Source organism: Andrographis paniculata, unplaced genomic scaffold, assembly GCF_009805555.1.
Source record: "Andrographis paniculata isolate CXL003 unplaced genomic scaffold, ASM980555v1 Contig60END, whole genome shotgun sequence".
Taxonomy (NCBI): Eukaryota; Viridiplantae; Streptophyta; class Magnoliopsida; order Lamiales; family Acanthaceae; genus Andrographis; species Andrographis paniculata.
Window position 1 is genome coordinate 4,306,073 of NW_026137596.1, and position 14,556 is coordinate 4,320,628.

At 28.1% G+C, this 14,556-nt stretch overlaps 1 protein-coding gene across 1 annotated transcript; it reads left to right on the plus strand.

Annotated features, from left to right (window-relative positions):
- Positions 1 to 705: 705 nt before the first annotated feature.
- Positions 706 to 1,348, plus strand: LOC127259271 (late embryogenesis abundant protein EMB564). The gene has a single exon (XM_051286478.1). The coding sequence runs from the start codon at positions 783 to 785 to the stop codon at positions 1,065 to 1,067; it is 285 nt and encodes a 94-aa protein (XP_051142435.1). The 5' UTR covers positions 706 to 782; the 3' UTR covers positions 1,068 to 1,348.
- The last annotated feature ends 13,208 nt before the right edge of the window (positions 1,349 to 14,556 follow it).

The window sequence follows — 14,556 nt, forward strand, 5'->3', positions numbered from 1 at the left end:
AATTTTACATGGTCGCGTACTTTCTAGGTCAACTGCCACGTCAAAAACTCTTAGACACCTCTATTATAATAAAATAATCTTATTTTTTAATCTACTGCGAAACCTACCTAAACCCTTTGATTTGAGGATGGGGAGTATATAAATTTAAACAACGACGAAAAAATATATTTTTATCTATGTTTAAAATATGAATCAAATACATCTAATTTCACCTACATGTTTTGTACAATTCATTTTAAAAAATTATATTAAATTCAATACTCATTTCAACGAGAATAACATTCTCTATATATATCTTACACAAAATGCATCTTAATCAAAAATCACATTTAAAATTGATTTTTTTTAATCTAAAAAAATAAATAGAAAATCTAAAAAATAAAAATAAAAATCGAAACACCCGCACCCCTCAGTTTTTTTTTTTTTTTTTTAATTTATTTTTTTTTTAATTTTAATTTTAATTTATTTTTTTTAAAGTTTGAAGACATTTGAAAATGAGGTGAAGTAAGAAAAACCGCAAACACCGTTTCGAAATTCCAACCAAACAGAGAGACAGCCCGTCCAAGTATCACTCCCCGCATAAGCCACGTGTCATTCCGTCCTGACACGCGTCGCCATCTCCGCAGGCCGGCGTCCACTTGTCCCCATTCGGCGCACAACCGCCGCCCCCCGGAACTCCCTATAAATACCTTCGAACATGTCAACCCTCTTTCCACACATATTCAATCAGTCAGTCAGAACAACGACAAAAATAATTTCCGAATAATTATATATAGTAATTAATGGCTTCGGGGCAGGAGAGGAAGGAGCTGGACGCCCGGGCCCGGAAGGGCGAGGTGGTGGTGCCCGGCGGGACCGGCGGGAAGAGCCTGGAGGCCCAGGAGCACCTGGCGGAGGGGCGGAGCCGGGGCGGGCAGACCAGGAAGGAGCAGTTAGGGCAGGAGGGGTACCAGGAGATGGGCAGGAAGGGGGGCCTCAGCACCCTCGATAAGTCCGGCGGGGAACGCGCCGCCGAGGAGGGTATTCAGATCGACGAGTCCAAGTACAAGAACACTACTGATAAATAAATAACTAAATAAATAAATAAATATGTTTTTCAATATATATATATATATATATATGTATGTATGATCTTAATTAGGGTTTAGGGTTTCATTTGGTGCAGTAGGGTAGTCTGCTGGTCGTGTCGTCCGTACGTGTGTATATTAATATTAATATTAATAATAATATTATAATAATGAATGAATGAGTGGAGTGCAGTGTTTGATGTATGCACAACACCGACGTATGTATGTATGTTGTTTGTGTCTGTACAGCGCCAGATTTTATATCAGATTTTATTATTATATTTTTTCTATTTTTTTAAAAAACAGTAACATTCCATTTTTATTAATTTTATTACATTTAAATTTATATTTATATTTAAAATATTACTATCAAAATTAAAATTCAAAATTGAACAGAATTCTCTGGAAGGATTTTTATAAAAAATATTAATATTATATTATTATTATTTTTTTTTTTTGTTTCTACAAATTATTTATATTAATTGAAATACAAATTTTTCGAAACCAAATCTATCTTCTTTTCTTGAATTATTATGGTCTTGGGAGAAGTATATTATGGTGTTGAGGAATAAAAAATACTCCAATCTAAAAATGATCACATATATATGTTCTATAATTTATCATAGATTTTGGTTTTGGCTTTAAATCATTCTGTACAATTTTTAATAATATATATTATGAAATAAAATATTATGTTTTTTATATAAAAATATTATTTAAATTAAAATTTAAATAAAAAATTTAAGAAACTCAAATTGTTAAACTGAGCCTTGGTTTGTTTACAACACTGATTTATACTCCCTCCGTGAATAGAAATTTTTATTTTTTTGGTAAAGAATTTTTTTTTTTTTTTATGTTGGGTAAAGAAAAGTGATTTTTTTACTAAAAAAACTTTTTTTTTTTTTTGTTGGGTAAAGAAAAGTGATTTTTTTACTAAAAAAACGAAAAGAATTTTTTTTTTGGTATAGAAAAATGATTTTTTTCTAAAAAAAAAAACGTGAATAAAATTTGGATGCAGGAAGGAGTAAAATAAATATTATTCAAATATTAACATTTATATAGAAAACTACGAAATTTGTTCGCATCTAATGGTCATATTTTTTAATTTATACTATATTTTGGCGGATAAAGTTGAAAATGAAGCCAAATTTAAAGGTCACATTTCTTAATTTATACTATATTTTTTATAGGCGGACAATAATTATTTTTCAACATAGAATGTGGGACGTGGACATAATATGAGGGAGTATTTTCTAGTATACTTGATTTGTATTTTTATTTTATATTTTTTGTATATTGATTTGATGTAATATTTTATGTGATAAACTAATATACTTTCTTTTAGTGAGGGTGGTTAATAATTGTTTTTAAAAGAATAAAGACAACTAAGAAAATTTTCTTCAATTTTTTTTTTTATTATTTTAGTAAATAAATTTAAAAAAAGGTTACAAATATGTTTTGAGTACAAAAATGTTTAATTGTAAATATACGAATATATGCTTAAAAAATATATATATATATAATTACTCAATTATTTATTTATGTATTATACAAAAAAATATTGAAAGCGCCAAAAAAAAGCAGAGAGTCCCTCATCCCATAATGAGACGATGACTTGAAGTCATCCACTATTGTAAATATATGCTCCATTATAATTAGTGCCTAATTTTTATTAGGTATATTGTTTGGTTGTGTTTTATATTGAAATAATAAGAATTTAAATTTGAATAGTTATTTGATGTAGTATAAATAATTATTGATATGGTATTTTTAATATACACTTTAAATAATAATATTAAAAATAAAAATTTGATTTGATTTCATATAATTATATATTTTTACCTATTTTACTTTAATATAATAAATACTATATACTATACTCACTTAAAAAAAAAGTAATTATTTAATATAAATACTAGTTTTTATATTATCAGCATATTTTTTTATATTCAAAATATAAAAAATATTTCAAACTAAATACAATAAATAAATACCTCCAAATTCAAATTCACATCAAACCACATTGTTTGTTTAGTTTGCAAGTCAAAATTAATTTTATTCACTTATGTAAAATATTATTGAAATTAAAATTCAAATAAAAAGAAAAAAGATCCACAATGCGTTAAACATATTTCAAACATTGTCTTTTTAGTATTTTAATATATTATATTTTAATTTATGCCACCAAACTATTACGGGGTAAATTGTTTTTTTTTTTTTAAAGTTGAAATAGGTTTGATAGTAAAAATTTAAATTAAATTTTTTAATTTAAATAGTATTTTCATATAATATTTTATAAAAAAAATAATATCATTTTATTAAAAATATTTTTGATTTAAAATCAAAACCACGAAACACACATTGGTCCATTGACTTGATAAAAATAGATATTGTGAAATTTTCAATGAATTGTCTTTTAAATGTAGGATTATGATCCGACTTCCAGTATTCATCAAATTTTCTTTTTTATAATAAAAATAAAAAAATAACTTTTTACTATTCCCAATATATCCCAAATCCAATTAAATATCTACATCCAAACTCAACCTTGACTCAATCAGATTGCTATTCTTATAAATATACAAGCAATTCCAATAACAAAAAAAGAAAAACTACAAAACTAACTAAATTAGAGAACTATAATATTTGAAAAATATTTCAAATATTTATCAATCCTAATGAAGAAAGCAACATATTTTGTGTGGCTTCTTCTATTAGTATTATTTTTCGATGAGTTAATTTTTATTACAAACTCATCCTCCTCGTCCTCATCCTTGTCCTCGATCACGGCTACTTCTAGACAACAACGGCGCTACAAAAGCTCACATGTTTTGGTGAAGAAGAGACAACTTAGAGTTGGAGGTGTATATCCTCCACCACCGTCAATTAATACGAGGTTTCATCATTATATTCCTGGTTCCGAATACAGCTTTTCACCTCCCACAGATATATAGATGATCGATCCGTTGCCTTGGAAACGCCATCAAAGCTCGCCTTTCTTGAAGTTGATCGGTTTTGTTAGTGTATATATATATATATATGTCGTTGAGCTTTTCGGAGTTTTCGTTTTCTTTTGTTTGAATGTTGTGTTCATAGCATAGTTTTGTGATTTAGTTTAAGAGAGCTTCCAAAAAGATATACTTATAAGTTTTTGGTAGAATAAAGATTTTTTTTTTTTTTTTTTTTTGTACAATGTAAAATATAAAGTTCTCAATAAAAGTATATATGTGTTTACTTTTTTATACGTAAATATCATTTTGAATTATTATTTCATCCAAAATACAAATGAATTTGTTTTGCAATTGTATTTATGTTTGTCTGTTTTGATTTTGTAGGTAAAATAGTCGTTGGGTATAATATTTAATATAAACAATTTTGTCTATTTTTATAAAAATATTATGAAATTTTATAGTAAAATAATTATAAAAAAAAAAAGGATCAAAATTGAAATAAACAGCTCCAAAAGCACATACCCTAAGTTTATATTGTACTATATGTATATATTTCCCCATCCCAAATGACTAATTTTATGGTCATATATGTGTGCAAGAAATTTATAAATTGAGTCATGTATCTATAATTAATTTTGATTTTCATTCATATTTATTTTTTTCTTGAATGTATTTTAATTATTTATCTTAAAAATAATTATATTATATCTTATTATTTAAAAATTAAACTTAAAATTAATATATATATATATATAGATATTTACACGCAATTAGGACTATCGATACAAATAGGGGTTTTATTATTATTATTTTCTTAATAATAGAGAAACATATGAAGCAATTCCAATAGTTGATCATAGAATACATAGCTAAATTTATTAATTTCCACACACACATATATATATATATGTATGTATGCATTTGTCAAAAAAAAATCAGATAGCTTACAATTTACAAAATCTTTAGAAGAAGTTTAGCTAAACAGCCACTATGTAAATTAGGGCAAGAATCACAATGGGTTATGAATAATTTGCACTTTAATCCACTTTATGTTTGTAATTTGAATCCTTTTATATATATATATATATATATATATATAGATAGATAGATAGATAGATAGATAGATAGAAAGTTGAATCTTTGGCCAACAGAAGAAAACCTTCAAGCTCAATCTCGGGTATAAAATTACGCACAGTGACAAAACTAGTATCTAAATTCCGGGAAGACAAAATGTTATAATTTCTTTAATATTTAACTAATAAATTTAAATACAAAATAATGATAGGATTATATATGAGCCTGAATAGTTTTGGAAGGACAAATTGCATATAAATACATAAAAAATAATATTTTTAACACTAAAAAAATCATAAAAAATTGGGCTTGAGGGGTCAATTGCACCCCAAACCTTAGTGTAGTTCCGTCCCTTATTATGCATATAAAATAAATAAAATAATACGGTAATGTTGGAGTTGAAGGAATAAAATATCGAAGAAGCATAAAGGAAGAACGATAAAAAAATAAAAATAAAAAATAAAAATAATAGAATATAAAGGATATGAAAGCAACAAAATTACAAGAAAATAAAAGTAAAAAAGAAAAAACTAAAAAAAAAAAGGAAAAAGCAAAAGAAGAACACAAAGAAAATTGTGTGTGTGATTTATACGTGTATTGTTCCTACAAGCCTTCATTATTAATACTCTTCGATGAATCTTTCATGTAACCTGTAATAAATTCTTTCATAAAATTTTTCAGTAGAGTCCTCTTTAATTTACTTTATTAACTCTCTTCGTAATTTTCTTTAAGAAATGTGTAACTTATAGTGTCAAAACATGTAAAAAAATATATATGTAAACAAACTCATAATAAGATTATTTGGGATGCGATTTTTTAACAATAAAAAGTAAAATTCGAAAATAAAAATTATTTTCGAATTTGATAAAATAAATGTCTGAGATTAAGAATCTCTGGACACCGTATGATACATAAATAAAATAGGAAAACTAAATACTACAGACTGGAAAAATAAAGTGGTGATCCCAAAAAGCAATTCTCTTGAATTTGATGTCGATTGAATATCATTTTTCAGAACAGACCCGAATCCTTAAATAACCCCTTAAAGAAACGGTTTGAACCGTCGTCTGGTCGGTTACAGCAACCGCTGTCAACTACCCACAAGGTCCTCCTCTGTCGACACGTGTCTTAAACCGTCTCGCCAAACGCTTCTACGAGTTCCAGAACTCAACTGGTCCGACCGACCATTCCAGAGACTACCTGGTCGCTAAACCAAACGACTTATTGGTCGCCACATCAAGCGACCAACATCTGATCTCTCTAGACGATTCAATGGTCGCCCCAAACGAGCGACTGAACTACTGTTCACTTAATTGGACGACCAATTAACAGACCTTTCTTCGCCCGACTTCCTCTTTTGACCGACCTCCGTGTCAGCCGTCCTTCTTCGTCCGACTTCCTCTTTCGACCGACCTCTGTATCAGCCGTCCTTTTTCGCCCGACTTCCAATTTCGACCGGCCTCCGTATCAACCGTCCTTCTTCGCCCGACTTCATCCTGCCCGACCTATATGCCGTCCGATCTGGATGCATATCATTTCCTTCATCCGTCCGATCTCCGGGCTCGACCTTATCTTGTCCGATCTCCGTGCCCAACTTTATCATGTTCGACCTCCGTGTCCGACCTTGTCTTATCCAACCTCCGTGTCTGACCTTATCACGTCCGATCTCCATGCCCGACCTTGTCCTGTCCGACCTCCGTGTCTGACCTTATTACGTCCGATATTCCGTGCCCGACCTTGTCCCTGTCCGACCTCCGTATCGTCAATCATCCTTCTTTAAGACCCTGCTACCATCATTATTATTATTATTATTATTATTATTATTATTATTATTATTATTTCTACGTAATAATTATAAATTGACATCACAAAAAAATATTAAGAAATGTATAGAATGTTATTTTGAAAAAAAAAAAAAAAAAACACATACTGCTAAGAAAAAAATTGGAAAATTAAAAAATGTCAAATATAAACACAATCCCCCTGTCCAAAACAATGTGACATGTATGTTTCTTTAGCATAATTTTCTCGAAAAAAAAATATTTTTTTTTTATAAAACATCACATCAAACATTATTTTCATATCAAACTCAAACCAATTTTTTTTTTAAACTCATCAAAGGAAACGCACCTGTAACACCCACTAGAAAAACAATATGTATGCAAGCCACTACATATGTATAAGGTTTGTAATAAAAATAAATTATTTCTTCCACTAGTTATTCTCAGTGGATTATTGGATGAATGAGATGAAATTAATTTATTACCACTAAACCATGCCAAAGACGACTGACTACAAAAGTAGTTCCAAAGTGTTTGTTGAAGATCTATTTTACTATTACACTTTTAGGAGTAACAGTCGTTTAACATCATCTAACGTAAATGTCTGAGTTATAAATCTCGAATTCAGAGTTTCATTGTTTTCATTTATCGTTATTAATGTATAAGATTTGTATGATGGCATATATCTCTTTGCACGTGAGAGGACGTGGTCATTTAATATTCTCTGTCCAGCTCTAAGGGTCTTATTTACCTTTTGTATCATTGCAGTTTACATTAAATTTTTTTTATATTTGTACAATATTTTGCACAAATGTCATTATAATAGTATTACAAGACACTAATAGAAATATTTATATCATTTTCCATTGATTTGTACTACATTTTTATATAATAATTAATACTCCCTCCGTCCCAAAACTATAGTATGGGTTGTGTTTGGCACGAGATTTAAGGAATACTGATATTATATTGATAGTCGGTAAAAAGTACGGGTAAAAGACTTTTTTGCCCTTGTGAGTGTATTAGTGTAAAAAGTAGTGGCAATTGTGTAATAATAATGAAAAAGTAAAGGTAGTTTTATAGTGATATGATTATTTATATAAACAAGACTATTGTTATGAGACGGACAAAAATGGTAAACAAGACTATTTTATTGGGACAGAAGGAATATTTAAATATCAACACACAAAAAGTAAATGAGACCCTTAGAGCCGGACTGAGGTAGTATCATATATTTCATCCGTCCTATATAAATTGTCTATTTTTTCTATTTTAATCCGTTCCACATAATTTTTTTTCTTTTTTGAAAATATAATTATATACTTTACTCATATTTTAAAATATATATTTTAAAATTTGTTTATAATCTATAATTTTTTTGATATTAATTAAACTATATAGTTATTTTAATTTTAATTTATTATTATTTTTATTAAATAATAATTATTTTTACTAATATACTTTCTAATTATTTACTAATTATCCGGGACGGAGTAATATATATATCATTGTCTTTATGATTTAGGTTTAACCAAGTAGACTTATCCAAAAGGTTTTAAATTGCAACTTTTGATTTTTTTGGGTTTGGGTAGGAGTCATAATCAAAATTAGATTATTTAAAGGAATAAATTTATTTTTTTAGTCAAGTTAGTGGCACTTTAAAAAGTTATTTGATACAAAAAATATTACTACCTCCATCTCACAATGAGTGTCTTGATCACTGTAGATACAATAATTTAAAATAAGTATAATTAATAGATAATTAAGAATGTATTAGGAAAAATAATTAATATATAATATAAATTATTATATATTAAAATTAAAATAACTAATTAGTTTAATTAAAATTAAATTAGAAAATTTAAAAGAAAGATTAAAATGGATAATTATTTTTCAAAAAAGAAAAATGACATGAGATGTGAAACGGCAACATGGACATAATAAGTGGGACGAATGAAGTAATAGGATACCTCCGAAGCTGTTATAGACTAATAACATGACAATTTGTAGCACTACATAGATTTAATTTCGTAAATTTATTAAAATATTATTTATATATTTATTTGAAAATTAATTTCACATCAAAATTAGATATTAGAAATGTAGGGTTTCGATAATTCTAAAACTCAAATGTTTAATGAATAATTAACCTATTCTTAAGATTGGATTCAATAAGTTAGAAGTATATGAAATAATTGGTAAACTATAATTATGCATACCACATTATTTAATAGCGTAAACTGTTTTTTAGTCCCGTAACTGGATTCCTTTATCATTTTAGTCCCGTAACTGGACCCCCTTATCATTTTAGTCTCATAAGTGGAGCCGGTCGCAAACTAGTCCCATAAGTGAAAAATTTTCGCTGTTTTAGTCCTCCGGTGCCGGAGATGCCTGCGTGGCTCGCCGGAGGTGACATGTCCGCCAGGTGTCGCTGACCCGGCGGACACATGGATTTTTTATTTTATTTTCATTTTTTAATTTTTTTTAAAACTTATTTTTAATTTATTTTAAATTTTATTTGTATTTTTTTTATTTGGTCCAATTAAAAAAATTAAAAAAAAAAAAATCAACGTGTCCGCCAGGTGTCGCTGACCTGGCGGAACACCTGGCGGACACGTCACCTCCGGTGAGCCACGCGGGCATTTCCGGCGCCGGAGGACTAAAACAGCGAAATTTTTTCACTTATGAGATTAGTTTGCGACATGCTCCACTTACAAGACTAAAATGATAAAAGGATACAGTTACGAGACTAAAAAAATAATTTACCCTATTTAATAATATACCCAACCGAGTTGCGAAATCGAATTGGGCATCGAACCGAATGTGAGCTCACTGAGTCTTCAAAATAGTTTTCATTTAAAATGAAAATGTTTGTTTTTTCTTTGTTGTATTGCTACTTCTAAATTAATTATATTTTCACATAATTATTTATAACTTATTTAGAAAGTTTGGACCATTTCTCTTACAATTTAAAAACCAAGTAATCTTTGCTTGCATTTAAAAAAAAATTAAAAAAAAAAATCCTAAGTTCATCTGAACAAAAAGTTTATCTGATTTTTTTTTTTCCCGATAATTTCAAATTTTTATCCTCATTTTGAATAGTTCTTACATAAATTTTGATTGAAGGAAAAAAAAAAAAAAAAAAAAAAAAAAAAGGGAAAATGAAGATTGGTGTTAAAATTTCAGATTTTAACATCCTTTTAAGTATGCATATGTCTAAGTGAAAGTTAAAAGAACAAAGAGAAACTTGGGGTGTGTTTGTTTCATGAAAATAATTTGAAAGATATTTTTCTAAGTGAAGTTTAGGAAATTGTGTAGAGAATATAAAAATAATAAATGTAAATAAGATATTAATATTTTTGTTAGGTGTTATTTGTTATCGTGGCCGAATTTTTAGTTGATTTTTCAATTATGTGCTAATTGGATAATTGGATTTGTATTTATTTAGTTATTAGATAAGTAATAAATAGGTTAACAAACTTAGTTGAATGATCAAATAAAGAAATATATAGTAATTGATTGAATAATCAAATTGGATTTTTATCGTGCTATTTGCAATTGAATAATTTTTATCTAATTAAATTCTTTCTGTAAAAGGTGTTGTTAATTGGTCATACCATATATTGTCACCGACAATGATACGAAAAATAAGGTGTTTGATTATATCGAATGTATATAATCAATTTATCACTTGATCGATTAGTTTATTTAATTCCATAGTAAAAAAATTTATCTGATTTTTCATTCAATCCTTAAAATAAAAATTTATAAATCTTGCTAAATATGTATGATTTTTTTTTTTTTTTTGAATTTTATTCTGGTTCATTCGAAATTCTTTGGAAATATTATTATAAGTAATTGTTTTGCTTCCAATGGTCTTTTGTCCATGTGGATTCAGCCTTATTTACCATTATTTTGTACCTGATTTAAGAAGAATAAGAGTATTTACAACCAATGGTGGTGGGTTGACGGATTTGACATCGGTTGCCTCCAACTACGCTAAATTCTGTACCATTTTTTGGCGTTGCTATATTGCAATACCAAAAGAATATTTGAAGAATATTAGGGAAAAATAAAATTATGGTTGAAATAAAAATACCTAACTAATTAATTTAGTTGACAATTTATAACTGTCAATTTTTGGACGTATTGTCGGTGATCAATTTGATCATTATTATTTTTTGTTGATCTATTTATTATTATTTAGGGGGGAAAAAAATTGTCCAATTGAAAAAAAAAAAAAAAAAACAATCAATTTTAGTTTCAATATAAGAAATCTCATCAATATTAGTCTCATTCACTACAAAATAATAATAATAATAAATTTGTAATAAAATTTAGGGACGAATGACATTATCTATGCAAATTTTAGGAATGAAATTTAATGTATTCAGATCTAATTTTGTCCCTTATGTCATTAGTAAAAATTTTGCTACAAAAATACTATTGTTGATAGTGATTGTAGATAATTTTAATCAATTTTGATCCTACTATTAAAAAATTAACACAAAATACCAATGGACATAACGAAATTCGATGTTCTGCCACAAAGTTCTCCTTTGCTTGTCAAACTTTTGAAGCACTTGTTCTTTCCCATCACATATTTGATTGCTTCGTGACCGATATAGACAATAATCTTGCTTCCGGTTAATTATATTTGAGATGAAATGGTTATTAGATATTTCGTTCTTCTGCCAAGTTTACTATTATTTTTTTTTTTCAATATATTTGTTAAATTCAGCTCATTAATTATTAATTTTGATAAAATCAAATTTTCAGCATTTAACTATTATTCTTTCTTCAACATTTATTTAGTACAATTTTTAACTATATTTATTATATTTTCTCCATTCACAATCATTAATTACTAAATAAATATAAAAAATTATCTCCAATTATATTTTTTCCTTTTATTACTTTTTTTACCTCTAGCACATTTATTTTTCTTAATTTTTGTTATGAAATCAAATGGTCTATTTATACTAGAGTATAATACTATGCAGAAGATGACTAATATTGAATGTGATTAAAAAAATAGTTAATAGAGGTATTCAATAGTAAAAAAATAAAACACAAATGTAAAGTAAATATTTTTTTATATTTTTTGATTCTTTATTTATTTTAATCTTATATTCATTCAACTCAAAGTTTAGTGTCAAGATGTTCTTACAACTTATCTTTCTTTTTTTTTTTTTTTTTTTTTTATATCAACATCGTAATATTTGTTGTGTTTGAAGTTTTGTGTTTTCAATCATCCAAGTTATTTTGGAATCGTTCAACTAAAACACATAGACATAGGCATAGGCATAGGCATGAGTATGATCATGATCGTAACCAAAACACATCATATATATATATATATATAACACATTTCCATTACATCGACAGGCGAATTCATCGACAAAATTAGATAAATTCAAGATACACTTAAAATAACAACATACTTATACATATGTAAGAACTTGAAAGATCGCCACAAATACAAATTAAAAGCAGAAGCAGAAGCAGAAGCTACGACGGATCCATCAGACACATCCTCCACAAGGTAACGAACATGTCTCGTATGGAACTTCGCATTGCAAAATGACATCTACCGAAAAATGTTCGGGATTAAAGCACGAGAGACAATCGATGAATACATTCTTACAATTCTGGCAGCACGTAGCGACAGGCCCCAACCCGGCCTCGCCGATACATACAACCACAAGAAGAACAATCGTCAATAACACCAATTTCTTCATCCTAAGCTAGCTGCTTTTAGATCCAAACACTTCCTTCTTTTTTTACTTCTTTGAACTAATATGTGTGTGTATATATAATTATATATATATACATATATTGTATGTATTCGATTATTTAGTAGTTCAGTCGGAGGCACGATCACGTTGATGCATTGTTAATTAAACAGCTGATCGATGAGAAGAGTTGACATTTTACTTACAACCTATAATATAATTAATTAATTAAGCCTTTCAAGTGGCTACTTAAGGGTGTGTTTGGATTAGAATTAATTGGATCCCAAGTTCTACTATTTTCAAAATATTTTCTTTCCCAAAATCATTGAATTAAATAATTTTTTTCCGGTAAATTGTTTTTTAGTCCAGTAACGGACCACCTTATCATTTTATCTCGTAAGTGGAGCATATCGCAAACTAGTCCCATAAATGGAAAATTTTCGTTGTTTTAGTCCTCCGGCGCTAGAGACGCTCGCGTGGCTCGCCGGAAGCCACGTGTCCGCCAGGTATCCCTCCAAGTCAACGACACCTGGGACACCTGGCGGACACGTAGATTTTTTTTTTTTTAATTTTTTTTTTTAATTGGACCAAATTAAAAATAAATTAAAAAAATAAAAAATAAAATCCACGTGTCCGCCAGATGTCGCTGACCTGGCAGACACGTGGCCTCCGGCGAGCCACGCGGGCGTCTCCGGCGCCGGAGGACTAAAACAACGAAAAACTTTTACTTATGGAACTAGTTTGCGACGGGCTCCACTTACTATACTAAAATGATAAGAGAGTCCAATTACGGGATTAAAAAAACAGTTTATTTTTTATTTTATTTTTTTTATTATTCAAAATATTACTCCTATCAAGCACTTATTTATATCATTAAACATTACTTCAATTTTATTTTTTTATTTTTTTTAAATTTCAAACATAAATTCAAACCTTAACCTTATGAATCCTAAAGCTCTATTTATTTTGAATTATTTATTTATTTATTTGCTATGGAAAAATAGTATTTTATTGTACATAGAGTGTTTGTTTGTGATTTAGGAAGGAAATTTTTATTTGAATTTTAATTTAAATACTCCCCGTCCAGCAAGAAGATTGTCATTTGGTTTTTTGCGTCATTGTACTTAACATAAAAAATATGCTTATATTTAAATAATTTATTCGACAAATATCATTGTATTTGTATTATAGAGACTAATAATCGTATTTTTTGTTTTTTTTCCTATTTATTTGTACTACGTGTTGATATAATAATTAATATTCAAATATAACAAAAAAAAATCAATGACAACCTTCTTGCGAGACGAAATGAGTAATATTTTTATGTATTTTAGTATAATTTTATTTAAAATAATTGTGTGTACTGAATGATGTTGAATTTAATTTGAGAAATGAAACAAATATACCAATCCATGGTATCCAATCCATTATTTTAAAAAATAAAAATCACAAAGTAAACACATTTGGCCCTAGGCAATCTTTTCGTATCAAAATATCTATTATTAATTCAAAGTTGGGCATAATAGTTTATGGCTATGTGTGGAGAACATGTAAAAGTAAATGATAAAATACAGGTTGTTTGCTTGCAATGATATCTATATATGCTAATCACGATCGACAATAATTTATACTTTTAAATGTCGATAATCATTATATTGTATAAATGCCATGATTAATTCAAATTTTACTTGTGTTATGAGAAAACGAGAAAGAAAGCAAATAAAGAATACAAAAGTTTACGTGGTTCTGTGACGGTGTGTCAACCTACGTTCACGGGCAGGAACCGGAGAGATTTTATTATACTGATTCAGAGATTTACAATTATGTCATCCCACTAAGAACCATAGTTGTTTATTTATAAGCAACCTAAAACACCCTAAATCCTAAGCCTATTTGTTATTAATTAGGATAAGCCCAAAATGAACTCCTGCCAATTGAAACAGCCCTT

What these genes read in the sequence shown, in the direction of transcription:
- LOC127259271 (XM_051286478.1), top strand. Translation starts at nt 783, where the DNA reads ATGGCTTCGGGGCAGGAGAGGAAGGAGCTGGACGCCCGGGCCCGGAAG.